We start from the raw sequence: 20852 nt of genomic DNA on the forward strand, positions 1-20852 counted from the left end.
AGTAATGCGGCCGTCAAACTCCATCTAGTTGCGCGGCTCTGCTGTCGCAGATGTTGCGGTCGATCTCGGCGGCCACCGACCTGGGAGCGCAGTGGGCGGTATTGCCGTGCACAATACGAAACACGGGGGCGTCCAGATGGCGCTACCTCCGTGCGTGTGCTAATTCAAGTCACGCTGACGTTGACTAGCCGACTTGCAATCTGTGTAAACTGAAACGACATAGTGACACACACACACACACACACACACACACACACACACACACACACACACACACACACACACACACACACACACACACACACACACACACACACACACACACACACACACACACACACACACACACACACACACACACACACACACACACACACACACACACACACACACACACACACACACACACACACACACACACACACACACACACACACACACACACACACACACACACACACACACACACACACACACACACACACACACACACACACACACACACACACACACACACACACACACACACACACACACACACACACACACACACACACACACACACACACACACACACACACACACACACACACACACACACACACACACACACACACACACACACACACACACACACACACACACACACACACACACACACACACACACACACACACACACACACACACACACACACACACACACACACACACACACACACACACACACACACACACACACACACACACACACACACACACACACACACACACACACACACACACACACACACACACACACACACACACACACACACACACACACACACACACACACACACACACACACACAGGCTAGTAATGGCTGTTTGACGTGTTCAGCTTTGTGATTTATAAGTGACTGTAGACATTTTATTGCGAAGGAAAACGCGACCGACCCTTGATGTATGTCCCTGTACTTTTTATTGGCGTGCTCGGAGAATTTCGTCAATTTATTTCTGCCAAACGGAGCTGCCGATATCGTCCGAAGGTTAATCGTTGCCTATTATTAGCTTCTAATCGTTCCTTAGGCTCACGAATAGTTAAACGGCGTTTTAGTTTCAGTGCAGGAACTGTGATGTTTTATATTGTATAACGCAGCCGTGTGTTCCCGTGGTAGGAGCAGGTTATAAAGGGTGTTTCACCTAAGACTTTGTACAGTTCTAAATAGGCTTTTTGAGTTAGAAGAACGCCTTTTTCGGCATAGCATTGTCGGAGGTTTAGTACATCAGAATATGGCTAAGACGTGCTAACTAATAGGCTGGTTAACTAATATTGTACAGTTAACTTTTTATCTATTACTCTTGGGCTGCTTAATTATTGAGAGTCGTGTAGCGCACCGTAAGCATTATCCATATCAGTTTTTAGAATTTCGAAAACGCAGTTTCCCTCGGCGCTGTGGCCCAACAAAGTTTAGCTGCATCGCGCCAAAATACATGCGTTTTTGAGAAGCTTGCAGGCAAAGAAACCTCTCCAGTGCACGTAACTCGTCGTGGGCTACACGCTTATCAGTAATCAAGGAACCTAAAAATAAGTTAAAAAGTTAACCTTACAATATTAGTTAACCATCATGCTAGTTAGCGCGTCTTAGCTGCATTCTGATGTGTTACACCGCTGAAAATTCTATGCCGAAAAAAGAGCTCTTATAACTCAAAAAGCCTATTTTTAAAAACTGTGTGATGTCTTGCACGAAGCACCCTGTACAGGTACTGTGGAAGGGACGGGCGGAGAGAACGCGGTAAACACAGGGAAGTAATTAAGGAATGAGGGAGAAAAATAAAGGAGTGGAATAGCGAACACGGTCAAGCATCACTCCAGGCCAAGCATTTTTACCCTCAAAAAGCTACGTCGGTGCAGTTCTTTGTGCGAGCGAAGGTGAGAAGTAACCACGGCGCGGTTGCGCCACATGGGTGGCTTCGCGACAGACGCCGCTTCATCTCGAGCACCCGCTGTTTTGCAACACGAGAGCCTCGGCGGCGCCCGGAAGCGCGCCTTTTTTCGAGCCGACACAGGATGTCCTGACTGGCGCGGCGGCGTCTTGCTGCAGGTCGCCGGCAGGGATGCACTGCACAGCGCGGTCGGTTGCATGGACGGATGACAATATCCACTCGGGCTTTTTTCGCGTCCGTCGCCCCTTCAAGGAATAGCGACGCTACTCGGTTGCCGATTTTGGACATCTGGGCGTCGCCAGAGGGAGTGTGCAGTTATGTCAGCCACGCTGCCGTGTTGCGATTCGACGAGCAACGACCTTTTTCAATACCTCGATGTCGAAAGACGCGGGTCCGATCCCGGCCGCGGCGGTCGAATTTCGATGGAGGAGAAATGCTAGAGGCCCGTGTATTGTGCTATGTCAGTGCACGTTAAAGAACCCCAGGTGGTCGAAATTTCCGGCGCCCTCCACTATACGGCGTCCCTCATAGCATGAGTCGCTTCGGAACGTTGAACCCGCCATAAACCTAAACCTAAAACCTTGATGTGTGCCTCCAGGCGGTGCCAGGTTCTGTTCGAATAGTCTTGCCGCTCTGGAGAACTTTGTCTGCAAGCTGTCCGTCACCGGCAATCGGGAAGTGGAAGCGAAGCGAACTGTGTAGCAGTACTAAAGCTCTTCAAGCCGGGCATCGGACGGTACATACTTGTCTATGTTCTGAGAGCCTTATGTGATGGAGTGGTAAGAAGACGGGGGGGGGGGGGGGGGAGATATGGGGTCGGAGGGAATTGCTGGCTGCAAGTAGAAAGACGGTAAAAGTGCTCATAATTGCAAATATAATGAAGGTAGGGATGAACTTGCAGACAAGAAGAAGATTAAAGGGACATTGAGGAGAAATTGAAGTTCGCTTGTATCGATAGAATACCAGCTCCTGATCACAAAAACGCCACTCTTGCTGAAAACAAAGCTATTGTAAGGTAGAAAATAGCAAGAACCAAAATACAGGTATCGCCGCCACAGGCCAATCTCGCAAGTACAAGCGTGATGACGTCATAGGACAAGAGGCGCCACCTTGGAGGAATTTTCCTTACTCCACGGAGCCACGAATCTCTGAGGCTGACAAAGGAAGGTTGCGTGGTTCAATATTGAAGTAAGTTTTGTTATAAAACCGATAGTGCACTTCTATCACACAAGGAAGGCAGACAACAGACAACCTGAATGTTGGAAGCAAAGAAAACCGATGCTTGGCGGCGCCACAGGCTGCCAGCAGAGTTTCGATTTGTTATGGCGCTTCGCGTCTATGAGCTTTGCGTGCCCTGTGGTTTTGTTTTTGACGCGCCTCGATTTACAAGCGCCGAACAGCAGAGGAACTCCAAGGGCCGCTTCAGGTGCTAGTTAGCCTTTGAAGGAGCCTGTTGAGGCTGGTCAGATGATGGCCACAGTCGATGAATAACTATGATGGCACGATGGTCGGTGATCGTACAAGGCAGTTCGCAATATAAAGAGCACTTGTGTCTTCGCACGCTCGCCCGGCGAAACATTCCCGGCCGTGCCAGTCAACTTCAAACTACTTAACGGAAATCGTTTATTAGGGACGGGATCGAGACAAGGTACAAGGCCGTTAAGAAAAATTGCTACTGGCCTAGTTCTGTTAGGCCAGGATATAAGTAGCGAAAGCGCGGAGACTTCTGCATCGGAAGAGTGCATTCGCTATATGCGCCTTTATTCATGGTTAGATCTTGAGCCGTCGTGGCGGAGTGGTATACGTCTCCGCCTCCAACGCCAATGGCTTTGGTTGGATTCCGAGCCTCGGCACAGGCTTTTTTTTTTATTCAGTGAGTGGGCGGGGGGTTTCAATGGCTCCCATAGTTGCCGCCACCGAATGCGTTGGTTAGCAGTTAAGCGCAAGCTCTGTTAAGGCGCGTTTATACTCCGGCGTAACGCGCGCGCGCGTTGCACGGCGACGTCACGTCGGCAAAAGCGAGACCCTCTATACTCCAACTGCGCTTGACCGCCGACGCGTTCGGCGGATTCGGCGCACTCTGACCGCATCTAGCGCAGACTTGGAGCATGTCTCTGTTTCGCTCTGAGTGCACCAGCCGCCGCCGGCCCGGCCAGACCGATTCGGTTCCGCGGCGAAGTGCGCGTTGTGACGTAAAGCCTGGACTCCATGTACGCGAAAACTCACGCGAAGGCGACGGCGGCAAGCGACGAGCGACGCCGTCGCGCGAAGCAAAATGCATGTGTCGCTTGCCGTGTCGCTCGGATCTGCACCCACAGAAAATTTCGCTCGTCGCCCGGAAGTCCCCCACGCGACTGGCCAACCAGAGCCCCCCAAAGCCGTTTCCGGTTTGTCCACGGTTTCTCACGGGTACATCTTACGAAACCCGCCCGTCGTCTTGGTCTTCGCCACCGTCGAGAAAATATTTGGTTTTGTAGCTGAGAGGCAGACCCTCATGATTTAAATAATTAAAACAATCTACTTGTTGGGTGCGGAGGGCTAACAGCATTTGGAGCGGGCTACGCGAGCGGGCGTACTGCATGGAGAGATGCGTGTCGAGCCCCGGGTACCGGCGCTCGATCCACCGTGCCGCTGTGCTCCAACTGTGCAGAAACACTCGCGGCGCGCATTCTCACTGGTAAATTATAGTTTGCTCACTTACTTTCAAACTGCGGTGACAGTTTATGGGAATGTTTTTACTAAGCCGGAGTGCACAGGCACCGAACGAAAGCACACCTCCCCCGTGAACCCGTGATGTGACTTCGTCTCCGCAAGCACGCCTTTGGCTATCTCCACTGCCGGTACACCGCTGCCGTAGAGGAAATATTCCTTTGGCCCTGACTATGAGGCACACTCGCGAAGTTTTAAGAGAGAGAACAGGTTACGGGCGTGTTTCTAAGCTTGAGTGCGCAAAGCACGGAGTCCGCTGCGCACGTCGCGGGTTCGCGTCGCCTGCCGCCTTCGCTTGCATGGAGGTTGCCCACAAGCGACGGAGCGAGCGTCGCCGTGCCGCCTTGTCGCGTCGCTCGCGCTTTCGCGCACATGGAGTCCAGGCTTAATTCAATAGTTCGGCAGTTGGCCGGAGTTGTTCTTTTCGAGCTCTCGGCTAATTTAATCAATTCACAGTACACATCTGAAGGTACATGCAAGTGGGCGAGAGAGCCCGATCCAGTGGACCCCGTACCTCCGGAAACGCGCGGAACCCGTTGAAGCGTCGTGCGTCGGCTTTACTTTCAAGCCGCCAACTTTAAACGCGAGCGCCCTCGAGCACCAATCCGTTTTTTGTGGCAAAAAATTAAATAAATAACCTGGCCTTTGCAACCGTAGGAGACCTCGACGCCGCCTGCTGCACCGTGCAACCGCGCCGTTCAAGGAATCACAATCCGTTGGCCCCAAAGCCCCGGTCAGTCTCCGATGGGCGCAACGCGCTGACCGTGTCCTGGCCCCTGGCGACTCCCCGCACTGAGGTTATGATATTTAGTTTGCAACGGCTGCTCACGGCGGAAGGGGGAAACCACGTCCGCTTCGCGAGCGGGCCTGGCGGATCCGCCTCGTTCGGCGAACGGATGGAAAGTTGGTCAACTTCAACTTTCTGGCGGACGAGCGCGTCCGGTCGGGGACCGGATTGCCGCTATTGGCTGCTTTTCCCGTGACGTCAATGACGTCCGAGCCCCTCCTCCCTCCGCCTCGGTTCTGCCCTGCAGGGGCAAGATGGCCGTCCGTCGACTGAACTGGGGAGCGCGGCCTGGGCAGTGACAGCGATGTCGCGAAGCGTGTTATATTGGCCACATCTTCATATTACCAGTGTTCAGAGCGACTGCAAACTTCGCCGCGTTCAGCAGTGGCGAGCGATAGTTCCACTAGTTGAATTCTGTAATCATCTACGTTGACGGAGTTGACAGAGCGCCTCTTCAAACCGATGCAAGACCTGTGCAGTGGCGGTGTCACGAAGTGTTTATTTCGAGCTGTTTGTGGTTTTTGCATGCGTTTGTAATTCCTGCTGCGGCTTTGCAAACCGACGCAAGACCTGTGCAGTGCAATGTCGGTGTCACGAAGTGTTTATTTCGAACTTCAACATGCACACCATGGCGATGCCGAAGCGCAGCCTACTAGGCCTAGGTGCAGGTCGCCCAGGAACGGAAAAAAGTACCACGTGACCACGAAAAGAGGTTATTATTGGGGGGGGGGGGGGCGCTCGTACGGGAAGTAGGTAGGGAAGGGGGGGGGAAGCGCTGTGTGCAGGGATATCGAGGTTTGGAGAGGGGGCAGGAAAGGAGGCAAGGGGGAAGGTAGTCGGGCGCATACCGATCTGTCCCTTGGGATGCGGGAGCCCGTTTCGGCGCGCGGAGCGATGCTGGCGGTGCGCTCGCGCCGGCTGTAGGTTGCCATCAGCCGGAGAAGGCTATTGGACAGACGGATATGCCGGGCGCGCCAATCGGCATGCTGGGACCATCCGCCTCGCTCGCAAGCGCCAAAGTGATCGTACAACACCTTTCCGCCTCACGTCCGCCTGGCGGCCGAAAAATGGCGGACCGCTCGCGAAGCGGACGTGGCGGAAGGCGCTCCGAAACGATCGTACAACGGCCCTAACCTAACCGTGCTCCCTCAAAAGCATCGCACGCTCTGTGGGGCTGAGGTCGCTGAAATTGCGAGAACTACGTCGTCGGGTTCGAGAACGGGATCCATCGTAACGCTTGCAAGACGCCGGTGCAAACGTAAACGAAGCGACGGTAGCGACCCCCGATCCCCGCCTTCAACGTGCGGCGGCAGTAGCTTTCATTCCGGCAGCTGCTAGACCGCACCGCTAGCCACCAGAAATCACGGAGTCTGCGTTTACGTCACGTTTCACGTAACTCCGTCCTATGACGTCATAAGAGTTCCCGAGTTTGAATCGAAACGGCGGGAAAATCTTTTTCAACTTCGAATCCAAATTTCTGTGAAATGTATCTTTCGCTCCCGGACAAGCGGCAACAAAGCCAGGAAATGCCAAACTATCAGATTTTGCTAACAAAAAAAATTGATAGATTTCTCCTCACTGTCCCTTTAATAAACACCGCATGACGATCTTTGATGAGGCTGTGCATAGCTGTTAGTTTGTCTATTTCATGTTTATTGCACCGGCTATGTGATAAACTGTACTGCTTTCTTGTTTTATATTTTTTTTCGCCAGCCGTCATAATTATGTAGCCGTTTTTTAAGACGCATTGCGATATTGCAAGGAGCCCGTCGGGGCGTTATTTGTGTCGCTGCCACACTCGGTGAGGTGGTGGTTTCTGGAACAAAGATTGTGGGCCTCCAAATCGTTGCACAAGTGCGGAACCGGTCGCGTTCGAATCTGCGTGAAATCTAGCTCAGAATTGTCAGTGCCAGCTTACGCCAGCCATTGGTCGGGAGTCTAACCCTAAACCAGCGCATGCATATTGTCACGTGGATATTTATGAATTTATGCAGACTGCCCCCTCTCGTTACAGGGGCAGGAGCTAATGGGGCAAGGAGTCAGACGCGCGGATATATGTGTCGGTCGATTCGATGCCGCTTCGAAAAAATTCAGGGGGGGGGGGGGCAATTGGTTGACCTAAAGTGCGGTGAGGCGAAAGCCTTTAGCGCGGTGCTGCTGCTTGTGTCACTGATGTGCGGTTAAGATGTTAATTAAGTACACAATTTTTTTGTGAATCTTAAATGCTGGAGACAGTGGAGGGCGTTTGGGAGGCATCCGTCTGATTCGACACCTTTCCGCAAACACTCTCCAGCGTCCTGGACAAGGAGAACTGCGTATGCGTTCGCAGGAAATATCTCGTTAGCACGCTCGGCTGCGGAACGGAAGGATGGCGGTTCGAATTTCATCGTGCACAAAGATTTTTTGTCGAGTTGAGCGTAACGGACGGACGGACAGGGTCGCGAGCATGAGCCATTAAAGGCTTTCGCATTAAAAAAAAAAAGAAACACTGACCCCGCCCGTTCTGGAAAGCCGACAACGGAGACTTGTTTTCAGCAGTCGCAGGAGTGTTCCTATCTTTTCGGCACCATCGTACTCGTCTATATAAGCTAGGCTCAAGCTCACGAGGGAATCGGAAGACCGATAAGGCTATTGGCTGTGCAAACTTCCTCGGCGTGTAGGTCACGATGCCTTGGCTCGCTTGCTGTGTATTTAGCCGTGCCCAGAGTTGCTCGGTCGCTGGGAAACGGGAGAATATGGGAACCCGTGGCGTCGTCTGATCGCGATAGCGGCGTCGTATATTGATTGCAAAAGCGAGCCCTATCTTCGTTTCCCGACGGAACTCTGAAACACGTACGCCGGAAAACTCAAGTGGCTTGGAAATCGCAGCAAAAAGGTTGCCCATTTGGGCCTACGAAACCGGAACAAAATGGCCGCCCACTCGAGGCTAGCATTGAACACGTATCACCTTGGGTGGCCCCTTATTATGTCGGAACAGATATTCTCGGGCGTGCAAGAGGACGATGTTGAACGAAACGAGCGCAGCCTGGACATTGCCAATATGCATATACTTCTGTGGTGGAAAGAGAGAAAGGAGAATGTGCAGCGGCAATGGTTCGAGCTTTGCTGCTAATGGTTAGAGTTCTGAGAGTCATATTTCGTTTGGATATACGTCACTGTTTGGCAGGGTTAAGGGTATATGCACGGCGAGGTGTTTACATTCAGGTCTCCTCGTGATTACCTGTAGACATATCCCACTTTAATTAAGGCTGTCCGTCTCTGAAACTTGTCAGCTGTTTCTAATAATGTCCTTGTAATTTGTGGCAATAAAATGATTGTGTTTTATGCGTTTAGGGGTGCAAAGTGTGCGTACGGTTCCCAGGGCGCCATCTACACCTTCGGGAGAAATGGATAGTTCGCGTAACAACCTTCTTCGGAGCGATGTGGCAATAAAATGTAAAGACTAATTATCGCAGTGAAAGAGCCGTTAAGCTCAACCGTTGTTTCAAATGCCCAGACTGGCTGTCCCACCGCCAGCCAGCAGTGGCTGTCCCATTGTCAACCGGAATTTGAAAACTTAAATGTGCTGGGAATGTATATTGCGTCGCTTTTTGAATCGCAGCAGAGCGACAGATAAGCAGCGTTTCTCTGAAACTTGTTTACGCCACAAAAGACTGCACACTTCTTCCCCCCTGTCCTCCTACTGATGTGAGGAAATGGCGCCGCCGCTGTGGCTCAGTGGCTATGGCGCTCGGCTGCTGTCCCAAAATACGCGAGTTCGATCCCGGCCGCGGCGCTCGAATTTCAATGGAGGCGTAATTCTAGAGGCCCGTGTACTGTGCGACGTCAGTGCACTTTAAAGAACCGCAGGTGGTCGAAATTTTCGGAGCGCTTCACTACGGCGTCTCTCATAGCCTGAGTCGCTTTGGGACTTTAAAACACCCATAAACCATGATGTGAAGTAATGGGATGCGATCACATTTGGTCGGCAGCCCTTCATACCCCTCTGGGGCGTGGCTAATTTGAACGAAGATTTTATCGAGGAGCCCGCGACGTTCCCAACGGACAGCGGTCACGAAAGCGCAGCCGACCGGGCCCGGCTCTTCGGCGTCCCTAACCTCAGTCGCTTGCAGGTGATCATGCAATGTCTTTGTCTTGTTATCTGCTGTTCCTCAGTTGACTCTGGAGGAGCGGCCGTGTGTAGAGATAAGCGCGCCGCGGCGATGTCTCCTTGTCGTCGGCCGCCGTAGCTATACCTATATAGCGTGCACCTGCTGTGGGCGTCTGCTTGCTTTCCGGCAAGCAGACGACGTCCTCTAGTAGTGTACGTGTGCTGTGCCTCATCAAAAGCACGCAGAGCTTTCTAAGCTCCACTCTTACTTCCCTAATAGCTGTGTTTTCAATACCTGAAAAGTAAACCCGGCGCCAGCGATAGCTTAATCAGCTAGCCTGACCACCCTGCTTGAAGAACTTCTGACTGGTGCCCACGGGCTAGACAGTCTTGATAGCCGTTGTGGGTACAGCCAACACCACCTAGAAGTCTTCTAGGTGGTGTTGGTACAGCCACGCCGTGCACCCGCGGTCACCTGATGGGGTCTGGAATTATACGCACGCAAAATTGGTATAGTGCTGGATACATCCTGGCGGTCCAACTTGCTGATTACGGAGGCCGATTACGGAGGCGACCACACCCTGTGCTTTCCACAAAACTGCGCACTTGTAGGTTCACGGCCATCGTCCGCTGCCGCCCACTACTTGACCGCAGATAGGTACGCACACTTGGCGCCCGATAAGCTCGCGGGAACAGCGGCTGAGCAAGAAATGCCATGCTTATCGGGCGACAGTTCCTTTGGGTTGTATAGTGCCAGAAATAGTAATAAAAGTCTCCGGGACGCGCGAAAGGCGATCTCGGCGCAAAGGTGTCATGTTCACCAACGATTGCCTGATGCCACTGCTACACATTAGAGAAGGCCAGTTTGACCTTCTCCGTCACAAGTGCGGTTTCGAGCCATCGGTCAGTATCTCAGTTATGCTTTGATTTTATTTGATTTGGAGCTTTAACGCCCAAAGCGACTCAGGCTATGAGGGACGCCGTACTGTAGGGCTCCGGACAATTTCGACCACCTGGGGTTCTTTAACGTGCACTGACATCGCACAGTACACGGGCCTCTAGAATTTCACCTCCATCGAAATTCGACCGCCACGGCCGGGATCGAACCCGCGTCTTTTGGCTCAGCAGCCGAGCGCCATAACCACTGAGCCGCCGCGGAGGGTGCATGTCAGCTATGCGCCTCGGTCGCCGCTCGCATGTTCTAGAGAATTTTATCCCCTGTAGCGCATTCTTAACTCCGTTACGTGCTCTGCTCTGGAGATTTTTCAGAGTTGATGACTTTTCCCTTAGCTATGCAAGTGACACATTACTAGCCTCACTCCTAGCGTACTGCATCCTGTGCAGGCGGTCGCACAAATGTGTGCAAACGGGCTCATTTGCGACCCCCTTTTTTACAGGAAGGCGCATCCTCACGCGGGGCAGACCTGGCCCATTGGGCGTTTTTGCTGCTCTTTTCCGACGCGTCTTCCTCGTCACATTTCGAACTGCGCGTGGCATTTCCGAGGTCACCTGAATGACGCGACCCATGGCAGCGCCGTAACCCGACAGAAGCTCCCGCTTCGTGGTATGAGAACACCTCTTTAGCCATGACGTGAGCCTTCCGCTTAAGAGCTGCATGGGACCACGATGGGTGGCCTCGAGATGACGGTTGAGGAGGGGAAAGCGTTCTTTATTTCTGTTTAGTTTCGTTTCGCTGCCTGGGCGTGTGTTGCAGCTTGTCGAAGAAACGGAGGCAGCAATCAGCTGCTATTTATTGCCATTTACGGACCGACCTGAGACGACTGGCCGGCCTGGGCCCAGAATATGCCCGACGGAAGGCCAGGCAGGCGAGACTCACCAAAAAGCAACATCCGAGCACACCTTCCCTGTAAGAGGGAGAGGAGGTTAAGGGGGGTGGGGGAGAAAGTTGCACAACCTTTAGTAAACACATCTCACAAGAACGAGAACAGTGTGCAGTGGATGGCCGGCCAGCGAAGGCAGGCCCCTCTCGCATGGGGAGAGGGGCGAGCAGATGGCCGCTCAAAAGTCGTGCGCAAACTTAGTGGGGGAGCCGGGGTCTTCGGAGGGAAAAAAAGTGACCGGGCGGGCTTTTTCTGCTGTCATTTAATTTTCCCCTTCGCTCGCCCTGCGGCGCGGCGGTCGCCTGTTCGAGCGCGGTGACCTCGATCGTGGCGAGGTGGTGCGGGCAGTTCGTCGCTGCCGTCCTTCGCGCTGTTTGCTACGTACATCGTGGCGCACGTCCGCATTAGTTTTTATTTTTTTTTTTCGTTTCCATTTCCTTTTCTCCAGTGTTGTGTCCGCCTCAGCCTCTCCCGGTGCCTCTGCCTCCCGACGCGTGGGCGTTGTCTGGGCGGCGTGAATCAGTCGCCTGAGACGCACGCGCTCCGATCGTGTGACTACGCGGTTTAGGAATCCGCGTCTCTCCTCCAGATTAGCGAGCGTTGACGAAGATGCGGATGCGCTTCCGCCGTGACAGTGCCGCTGCCGCGTGTTTCTTCGAGCAGCGAAGAATGGTTCCATTTGTTTTGAGTATTAATCAGCTGCCGCTTTCTCGCTGCGTTGGTAGTACGTGCCGCCGCTGGCTCTGTCCTGGATCGTGCGGCGGAAGCTGAGTGGGGAGGGAGCCCTGTACAAATCCTGAAATGGCCCTGTGCGGACAGAAATAATATGTAGGAGTAATGGACGCGTCACTTTGGAGCACTAAAGAAGACGGAGGCAACGTGTAGATTCTTTCGTGAATGGAAGAAAACATCACACGACGGCGGAAATTATGCAGGTTGCCCTGTGACTCAGTCGTGTCATTTACTCATGAATGAATGTGCGGGTCGGGTGAATGGAGGCTGCGCGGATGGCGACAGAGCTTATGAGTGGGCAGATTATGTGACTCGTGGGTGCAGTTTGTTTTCTGTGATGTTGTGTGAGGCCCAATATCTTAAGTGCAGCCTGAAAAGTGCTCGAAGTTTTAAGGGGTTGCTGAGGAAACAAACTGACTCCTTTCGGAGTCGCACTATTTACGAGGCTGCTGGCGTCGCCACATGAATCGACACATCGGGACAGATCCAGGCATCCGTCGGTTACGTAATAAGCGCAGTACGTGACGTCCACACACTCGATAGCCGATCAAGGCAACCGGTCAGAGCCATAATAGCGGCGCCGTTTAGGGAGCCGCGAAATGCCCGGGATTCATTTTTTGTCTGACTCCATGCAGTTAAAAGGTTTGGTTTGGTTTATGTGGGTGTAACGTCCCAAAGCGACTCAGGCTATGAGGGACGCCGTACTGAAGGGCTCCGGAAATTTCGACCACCTGTGGTTCTTTAACGTGCACTGACGTCGCACAGTACACATGCCTCTAGAATTTCGCCTCCATCGAAATTCGAACGCCACGGTCGGTATCGAACCCGGGTCTTTCGTGTCAGCAGCCGAGCGCTGTAACCACTGAGCCACCGCGGCGCATGTGTAATTAAAAGGGTAGAGAGGCCAAAATTTTCGTAGTGTATTATTGCTTTCGAATGATGCGCAAGACGTATAGTAAACATGAATCACTTCGCGGAATTTTCGTGCGCTGAGGACCTAACTTATGAGTTTTTGTACCATATAGTTGCGATTTGTTTCAGCAGTCGAAATACGAGTGTGAACTCAGAAGTGAACAGCATATGAATGGAGGTATACAAAAACTGCAGTTTAATAGCTCTTTGTTCACTTGCTGCCATTCCGGTTTCAGGGGAAGTTTAGCGTGAAAGTCTTGATGAATGAAAAGAGCCAAGAAGCGGTATTATATTGCAGCCTTTGTTTGCCTCACGTGACCTCATACACACGATGTGACGTAGTAGTCATCTTCGGGCAACTGAACACGCAACTTAAACTACACAGGAAAAAAATTCAGTAACAAATTATATAATGAGCGCTGTCGAATTTCACGTGCCGATCCGTGTTTACTAATGTCGTTTGCATCACACCCCTGTCACAACAGCTAGTCGCGCGATCGATTTCCGTCGATTCATAACGGTGAGGGAGTCACAGACTAGTAGCGAGCTACCTTAACAAATCGAAACTGAACGGTAGCTCTACGTTAAAGACCCTCTCGCGTGACTGTGCCCTTCGACTGGGGAAGGGGGTGACACATCTCGCAAACAGTTTTTGGATGTGACGCACGTATGCCCATATACATACACTCGTCATCGTCACAGTTGCAGCGTGTGAATTCCAGTCCGGCGGTGTAGCTGCGCAAGCGTGTCTGCACTGTATGCGCGCTGCCCGAAACCCGACACCGGCCGCGCGTCCCCCCCGCCGCTGCCGGCGGGTCCGGAAGCCGCGGTCGGGTGCGAGCGCGCAGATTGCGCTGCTCGTGTGTGCCGGCTACTGTCGTCGCGGTGGTCTCCGGGCGCCGGAGGCGCGGAAGCGCCGATCTCGAATCTTTTTACTGTGTGTGTGTGTGGGGTGGGGGGGGGGGGGGGATGCAGGCATATCTGCTGCGGGTCTTCTCAAATGGCTGACTTGCGTGCACGTGGCGCGCGGACTTCTCGCGTAAGGAATCCCCCCGCCAGGGCAGTTTCACGTCGGAAATCTCCAGTACTCTGGACTAGTACGGTTAAAGGGCCGCTGAGGACAAGTTAGAAGTTTGCCCTTATCGACTCATATATAGTGAACAAGGGAGCAAAACATCTTTTCATCTTTTGACTTTGGCCAGTGAATGCAGATTGCTGGTCACTGGCCAGTGACCAGCAATCTGCATCACCATGATTCCTGACCAGACGGTATGCCGTCAAACCCTCGACTGCGCCACACTTGACCTTGGGAGTTTGCCTCGATGAGTAGAGCTTTCGCTCTAATAGACGGATTGCGCTTGCGTTTGGCCACTGATTGCGGTGCCTGTCTCCTCAGCTCTTCCTCTGCTTGCAGGCACTCCCACGGAAGGCCATGTTGTTAGCGCTGCAGCACCTTGCAACGCTAAGAGGGGGTGCAACTGCAGCACAGGGGTGGAGAGGGTGTGATTGAGGCTGCGACGCTGCGCTTGTCACTCGAGTTTTCGTGTTCGAAATGTTGCAGGTGGCGACGAAAGCGCGCTTACCTTTCTTTTTCTCTATTTGCAAGAACTTCGCAATGCATATCAATAGACGCACTTTTACGTGCTCAATGTTTCCATTTCTTGCCAGTTTTTAAATTTCCCACTCATCCCTATCAGAAAATGTTCGGTATGTATTTATTCATTAGAGCTGCTTTTTTTTTTCATAGAATGTCAGGCCACTGTTTATCCGCAGGCTTTTGCTTGCAGACATAGGCATGTAAATATTTTTCACTAAATAGGTTTTGTAGTACGCGATGTTTAACTGAATTATCTGTCATGTGGTACAGAGCGACCTCCTCATCAAATAGAGATATCTAGGCGAGTTGGTATAGTGATATCGCAGACATAAACAGCGTTAACGACGGGGGCAAGGAGATACATGATGTGTGTGTGTATGTGTGCGCGCGCGCGTGCGTATGTGCGTGTGTGTGCGCGCGCGCGCTTGGCGCAGATATATTATCTCGGCTGGTTCCAATAAATGCTTGATTGAAGTTCGAAGTTTGACTCGTTAGTTGGTTGGATCACGGTTAAAGAAGCACATTCTCACACCGTGGTTGGACGCAATATTTATAAGGCGTGGTGGGAGAGACAGTAAGGGGCGCACGCGAACTCATTCAGATGTGCCAATCATCCAGCTCTCTGACGCATGCATGCGGTTACCTTCCACGGAAAGTGAAGCGCCCTGTGCGTAGCTTGCATTGCGTAACTCTTTCTCATTTTCCATCGCAGCGCCCTCGTGTCGGCCATCAAGGGCAACTCGACCACGCTGGGGACGTCTGTGCACCAGCCGGGCGTCCTGCTCAAGTGCAGACCGCAAATCGACAATGACCCTTGCACGGAGGTGCGCGTCGACTCCGCGGGTGAGTGCAGGACATATGTGTCGTCGCTTTTGCCGAGGCAAGCCTTTTCAGCTGGCTCTCCTTCGGCATTTGGCTTTCATATCTCTGCGTCTTTCTGTTGTGGCAGATTCGCTTGCCTTCTGCCACAGCAGTGAGCTTCTTGGTCGCTGCAGTCTGCTTCCACGTGAAGGGTCTTGTGCGGCAGCGCGCACCAATACGCGAAACTCGCTCACCGCGGCCGCCACAGCGAACTGGTTTGAAAACACATCTGACCTTGTCGAATAAATCTGCGGCAGTGTAAGCCAAGATCGCGCGTTTAAATTATTTTTTTTCTCGAATATACTGCAGTGCCATCGGGAGGGCCATTTGAGGTATGCAGAGCACAGCCTTGCTTTGGCGGCGGTGTCCATCGCTGCTGGCCAACTTTGCAAGGCTTTTGCGACCGGTTTATAGTTTATGCATGGCTTTTGTGTTCAACCTCTAGTTTATTATGAAGCTACCGCACGTAATCTAGTGTAAGCGCCTCGCCTGACGTACCCGTATATCGCTGGACTAGCGCCTCCTCTAAAATAGAGGAGGCCTCGCTGGCTGGACTAACCGCTGCCGTACATCTTTTGTGGTATTCGTGGCAGAACTAACCTCAAAAACTGTACTTGTTGCAGCGCGCCAGGCCGCTGGCACTGCAAGCACCCGACTTCATAACAAATACAGGATGTTTCAGCGAATGCCGGCAGCAGTAGGGCTCTCTGATGTATACAAGAACTTGCAGCCGGGCTAGAGGCATTTCGAGGAAAGTGAAGACTGCGTGAATAAGACGAAGTCTACGTCCGCGGTGGATTCTTTTTTTTTTCTCCTGTTATCCTATTCTCGTAGTTCCACTTCCTCGAAGTGATATGCAGATTATTCTCGACGCTGGAGCAAGGAATTATGGTCACTGCGCTGCGTTACACCGACACCTCGCGGCTGTGGAACGCACTAGAGGGGCTTTAGGGCGCACGCAGCACACGTGACTCGATCAGCCGCGCATGTGTCACATGACCTATGTTCTAATTAGTGTTTTTGGGGTGGGGGGAATGACGTAGTAACTGTCACTTAGCTACTGAGATTCTTATAAAATAAGGGCCGACTGTCTCACTTCATGGTAGACACCTCAACCGCGCCGTGAGGGAAAGGAGGGAGTGAAAAAGGAAAGAGAATGAAATGCCGTCTTGGAGGGCTGGGGAATACTTTCGACCACCTAGGAATCTTTAACGAGCCCTGACATCGCACAGCACACGGGCGCCTTAGCGTTTTGCGTCCATAACAACGCAGCCGCCGCGGTCTGCTTCGAACCCTGCGTGTGCTCCTGTTGCACCCGAGCTTCGCCGCTCGCTGCTCCAGCCCGGGCGAGGACAACAAAATAAAATGATACCAATAACAAGGAAAGACAGGAGGCGAAGGTATTGTTGCATTGCATGGTTTGCTTATATGAATTGCAGCATTATTTCTTTGCGTAAACATAAAAGAGTAGAGATTTATAGCATATCGTTACCGTGTTTACGTTACCGTGTTACCGGACGCCGGACTTTCCAGTTAGCGCGGCGCACGCCAGAGGACGTTTTAGCGTACCGTCTCTCCCATAACAAGTTACCGTAAGGCTAAAACGAGTGATGATGATGGCAGATGCCCAGCTTTTAAGGAAAAAAAATGAGGATGCATTGCAATCATTTCCATGAAGTGAGGTGCTACACTTTAATAATCTTTTTCTCTGCATATAAATACGTACCGACTACGCTTCAGCTAACAGCCGACTCAGCGGCTTTTCAAATGTGCCCGTGAAGCTAGACACCTTTGCCTGCCCTGGCCAGTAGACAATTTCACTACGTAGACCTCAGTAAGCTTGCATACACAGCGCACGTTGCGTTGCGAGAGCTGTAAAAAAGCACAACTACGACACCTGTTTGCGGTGCCGCATAGTTGCTTCTTTGTGTGTTTGGATGTAAACACAGTGGCGCCATCTAGTGGCATTAGGTTAAAGCGCGCCAACTCCGGGCCGGAGAAACTTTTTATTTTATGCAGTTACTGATGAATATAGTAAGAGAATTACCAGTCTTTTTTCGACGAAAAAATCATAAAAATATAAACAAATGTTAAATCGGGCACAAAACTGAAAAGCTGCAGTGTAGTCGTTGCTATTTGGCTATGTACACGACATATAGTTAGGCTTAAGTGCTCAAAAATAGGCAAATATCTCAAAAACATGGCCTAGTTGTTACTCAAACCTCAATGTATGAGTGAGAGTTTGCAAATTAAAAGCGAATGCCTTCATTTTTATGACGCTAAATGACAGAAGAGTGCATCGCTTCAGAGCACGACTAATCCTCCGTTTGTTAAGGCATTGTGTCAGCATTGCTCGACTTACTTGACTATTGGAGACAATTACGTGGCTCCAGTTCTTAATACTGCATGCCTAAGCCTCCTTCAAACCGTGCCTGCCTTAGCGGTTTGATTATAGAGGTTGGAACGTCCCCTGTGGAATGTCATATGTGGAATGTCATATTGAACGTCATAATATGGTGAAAAAAAAAATGAAAATTGGTTTTTCGGGAAAGGAAATGGCTCCTTATCAGCGGGCACTAAAAGAAGACTAAGAAGAAGAGAGACTAAGAGAAGAAAGGAAGAAAGAGGTGCCGCAGTGGAGGGCTCCGGAATAATTTCGACCACCTAGGGATCTTTAACGTGCACTGACATCGCGCAGCACGCGGGTGCCTTAGAGTTTCGCCTCAATCGAAACGCAGCCGCCGCGATTGGGTTCGAACCCGGGTACTCCAGATCAGTAGCCGAGCGCCCTAACCACGGACCACCGCGGCGGGTTCACAATATGGTAACGTTCCAATCTCTCTGTAGTTAAACAACTAAGGCACTAGCTTTGAAACAGGCTGGAACGGGCAGTAAGAACTTAATTGCACCGCCTAATCGCCTCCAATGTATAAGTAAACTCAAGCGATGCAACACTGTAGTCATATGCGTGCAGCCCTTCACAAGAGACACGAAACTTCCTGGCAGCGCCCGTCGTTTCTGTTTTACCGCTTTTGCGTTATAATGCACCCTGCAACACTTTTTGAGCACATTGTATTGAATTCGCTAAATCGCTAGATTGGAAGCTAAATACGCCCCTACGTGCAGCAAAGAACCCACAATTGCGTTCGGAACTCAGTTCAAGTTCAAGATAACTTTATTGCCGTCGATATAGAGACACCTCCACTCCCGCAGTCAGACCCTAGGGGGCCTCCAAGGGAGAGGGGGACTCCTTTCACAAAGCGTCCTGTGCCAGACGGATTGCTCGGAGCCGGGGACCGTATACCACCAAGTTCGGAAGTCAGCGATCTCTCTCCTGCGACATTTTCAAACTCGCGCCCTCGTTCGTGCCCGCTGTGGTCTCAGTGGCGCTTGGCTACTGAGCCGGAGTACCCGCGGGCTCCAACCCAACCGTGGCGGCCGCTTTTCTGTGGAGGCGAATCTCAAAAGGCGGTCGTGTTCTGTGCGATGTCAGCGCGTGTTAAAGATTCCCAGGTTAATAATAATAATAATAATAATAATTGGTTTTTGGGGAAAGGAAATGGCACAGTATCTGTCTCATATATCGTTGGACACCTGAATGGTGCCTTAAGGGAAGGGATAAAGGAGGGAGAGAAAGAAGAATGGAAGAAAGAGGTGCCATTAATTTCGACCACCTGGGGATCTTTAAGGTGCACTGACATCGCACAGCATATGGGCGCCTTAGCGTTTTTCCTCCATAAAAACGCAGCCGCCGCAGTTGGGTTCAAACCGGGGAACTCCGGATCAGTAGCCGAGAGCGCGCTAACCACTGAGCCACCACCGCAGGTTCCCCAGGTTCCCAGGTTGCTGAAATTATTCCGGAGCCCTCCACTATGGCACCTCTTTCTTCGTGTACTTTCTTAACTCCCTCCTTTACCCTTCCTTATGGTGGGGTTCCGGTGTCCACTGAGATATGTGACACAGTTACTGCGCCATTTCCTTTCCTCAAAAGCCAAAACCAAACCTTGTTCGTATCTCCGTATCTTTGGGTATGTAGATTTCAAAATGGCTATTGCTCAGATTCTTTTCAGACATCACATCAGGTGGCTGCAGCCTCTCTCATCTGCGTCGCACTGGTGCCTCCCTCCCCTCGGGGGAACTTTCGGGTGGGCAGGGGGGGGGGGGGGGGGGGGGGGGGATGAGAGCAGTCGGTGGAGGAGCGCTGATCTTTAAGCTAGTTTGAGCCTGCAAAAACTGAGGAGAGGGAAAAATGCTCAGATTCTAATTTTTACCGTGCATTAAAAAAAAAAAAAACTGGAGGGGACACTTATACTCACTCCGCCTTAAGGGTATGATGGGATAGCTAATGCGTTAATGCCCATATACCTATATTGCTCATTCTCTAACATTCATAGACCCCTGGAAGCCCTCCTCCCACTCCTGACGCAATGGTGCAGTGGTTAAGCGATGCGCCACTGCCCTGCGATGACAGGCGCTGCTATCGGTGCGATTTGAGCGACCCATGCCGCTCGCGACCGGTCATTCATTTAACTGCCACCTTCCACGGTGCGCAGTTTGGCACCAGCCTGTGGGCAGGTTGTGATATGACGCCACAAGGTAACGTGACCTACGTGGCCCACGTACCTTCTATCTTGCTTCACTGGGGATTTTTTGTGGATTTTTCGCTCACAGTCAAAGACCTCGACGCCGGCGGCGGCGGATTTTCTGCAACACGAGCTCTTTAACGTTCTCGCGTTAAGCATTTTTACTGAACGTTTTTCGTGAATCAGCCTCCTGTAACATTCCAGGCATACTGTGAATTTATTAGATAGTATTGCCAGCTGCTAGGCTTGTGGGGGCATGGCCCCCTAGCCTGTCACATGTGCATAGCTATGTAGAAGAACAGTTATTACTTGCAAACATAATTGAAGCCATTTTTTCTTCATTAGGTTCCAGTTGTGCTTTTGGACCATTCACTTTTATAAAATACTGATTATGGTGACTTTATCACTGCACTTATCTGTTTCCACGTGACAGCAAGAATTGAAATCCTTACCTTTTTGCTATGGCCATGGTTTTTAGGTTTGTTTTGCCAACTGAAATGTGCATGCTTCTTCATTAAGAAGATGATGTTCTGTCTTGCACCCATTTCAATGTCGTGTAATCATTCAAAGCACAGAAAAAGAGAGAACCCAATTTATTGTTTCAAATATAATTAGAGCCACTTGGTTTCCATTAGGCATGATAGTGTTTTTGGAGATTTCAATTATTTTAGCATTCGGAGGGTCATGAAGGCAAAAATTGTCTGGCGATGGCAGCATCTGTGTGAAGCCTTTACCTGCTAGGTGATGTTTAGGCGAGATTGCTTCTCTCCACCTGCCACCTATCTGCCATCCCCCTCTCCACTTCTAGGGGAG

General features: G+C 51.5%; 1 protein-coding gene across 1 annotated transcript in view; it reads left to right on the forward strand.

The window, feature by feature from the left end:
* The window catches only part of LOC144125798 (integrin alpha-9-like), an 82352-nt gene that overhangs the window by 25560 nt on the left and 35940 nt on the right, over window positions 1-20852 (forward strand). The window contains exon 2 of the mRNA XM_077659506.1: window positions 15308-15438. Within this exon, the coding sequence (XP_077515632.1) occupies window positions 15308-15438 (131 nt within the window). The remainder of the gene's footprint in view (window positions 1-15307; window positions 15439-20852) is intronic.

The sequence above is a fragment of the Amblyomma americanum genome, chromosome 3 (assembly GCF_052857255.1).
Source record: "Amblyomma americanum isolate KBUSLIRL-KWMA chromosome 3, ASM5285725v1, whole genome shotgun sequence".
NCBI classification, from domain to species: domain Eukaryota; kingdom Metazoa; phylum Arthropoda; class Arachnida; order Ixodida; family Ixodidae; genus Amblyomma; species Amblyomma americanum.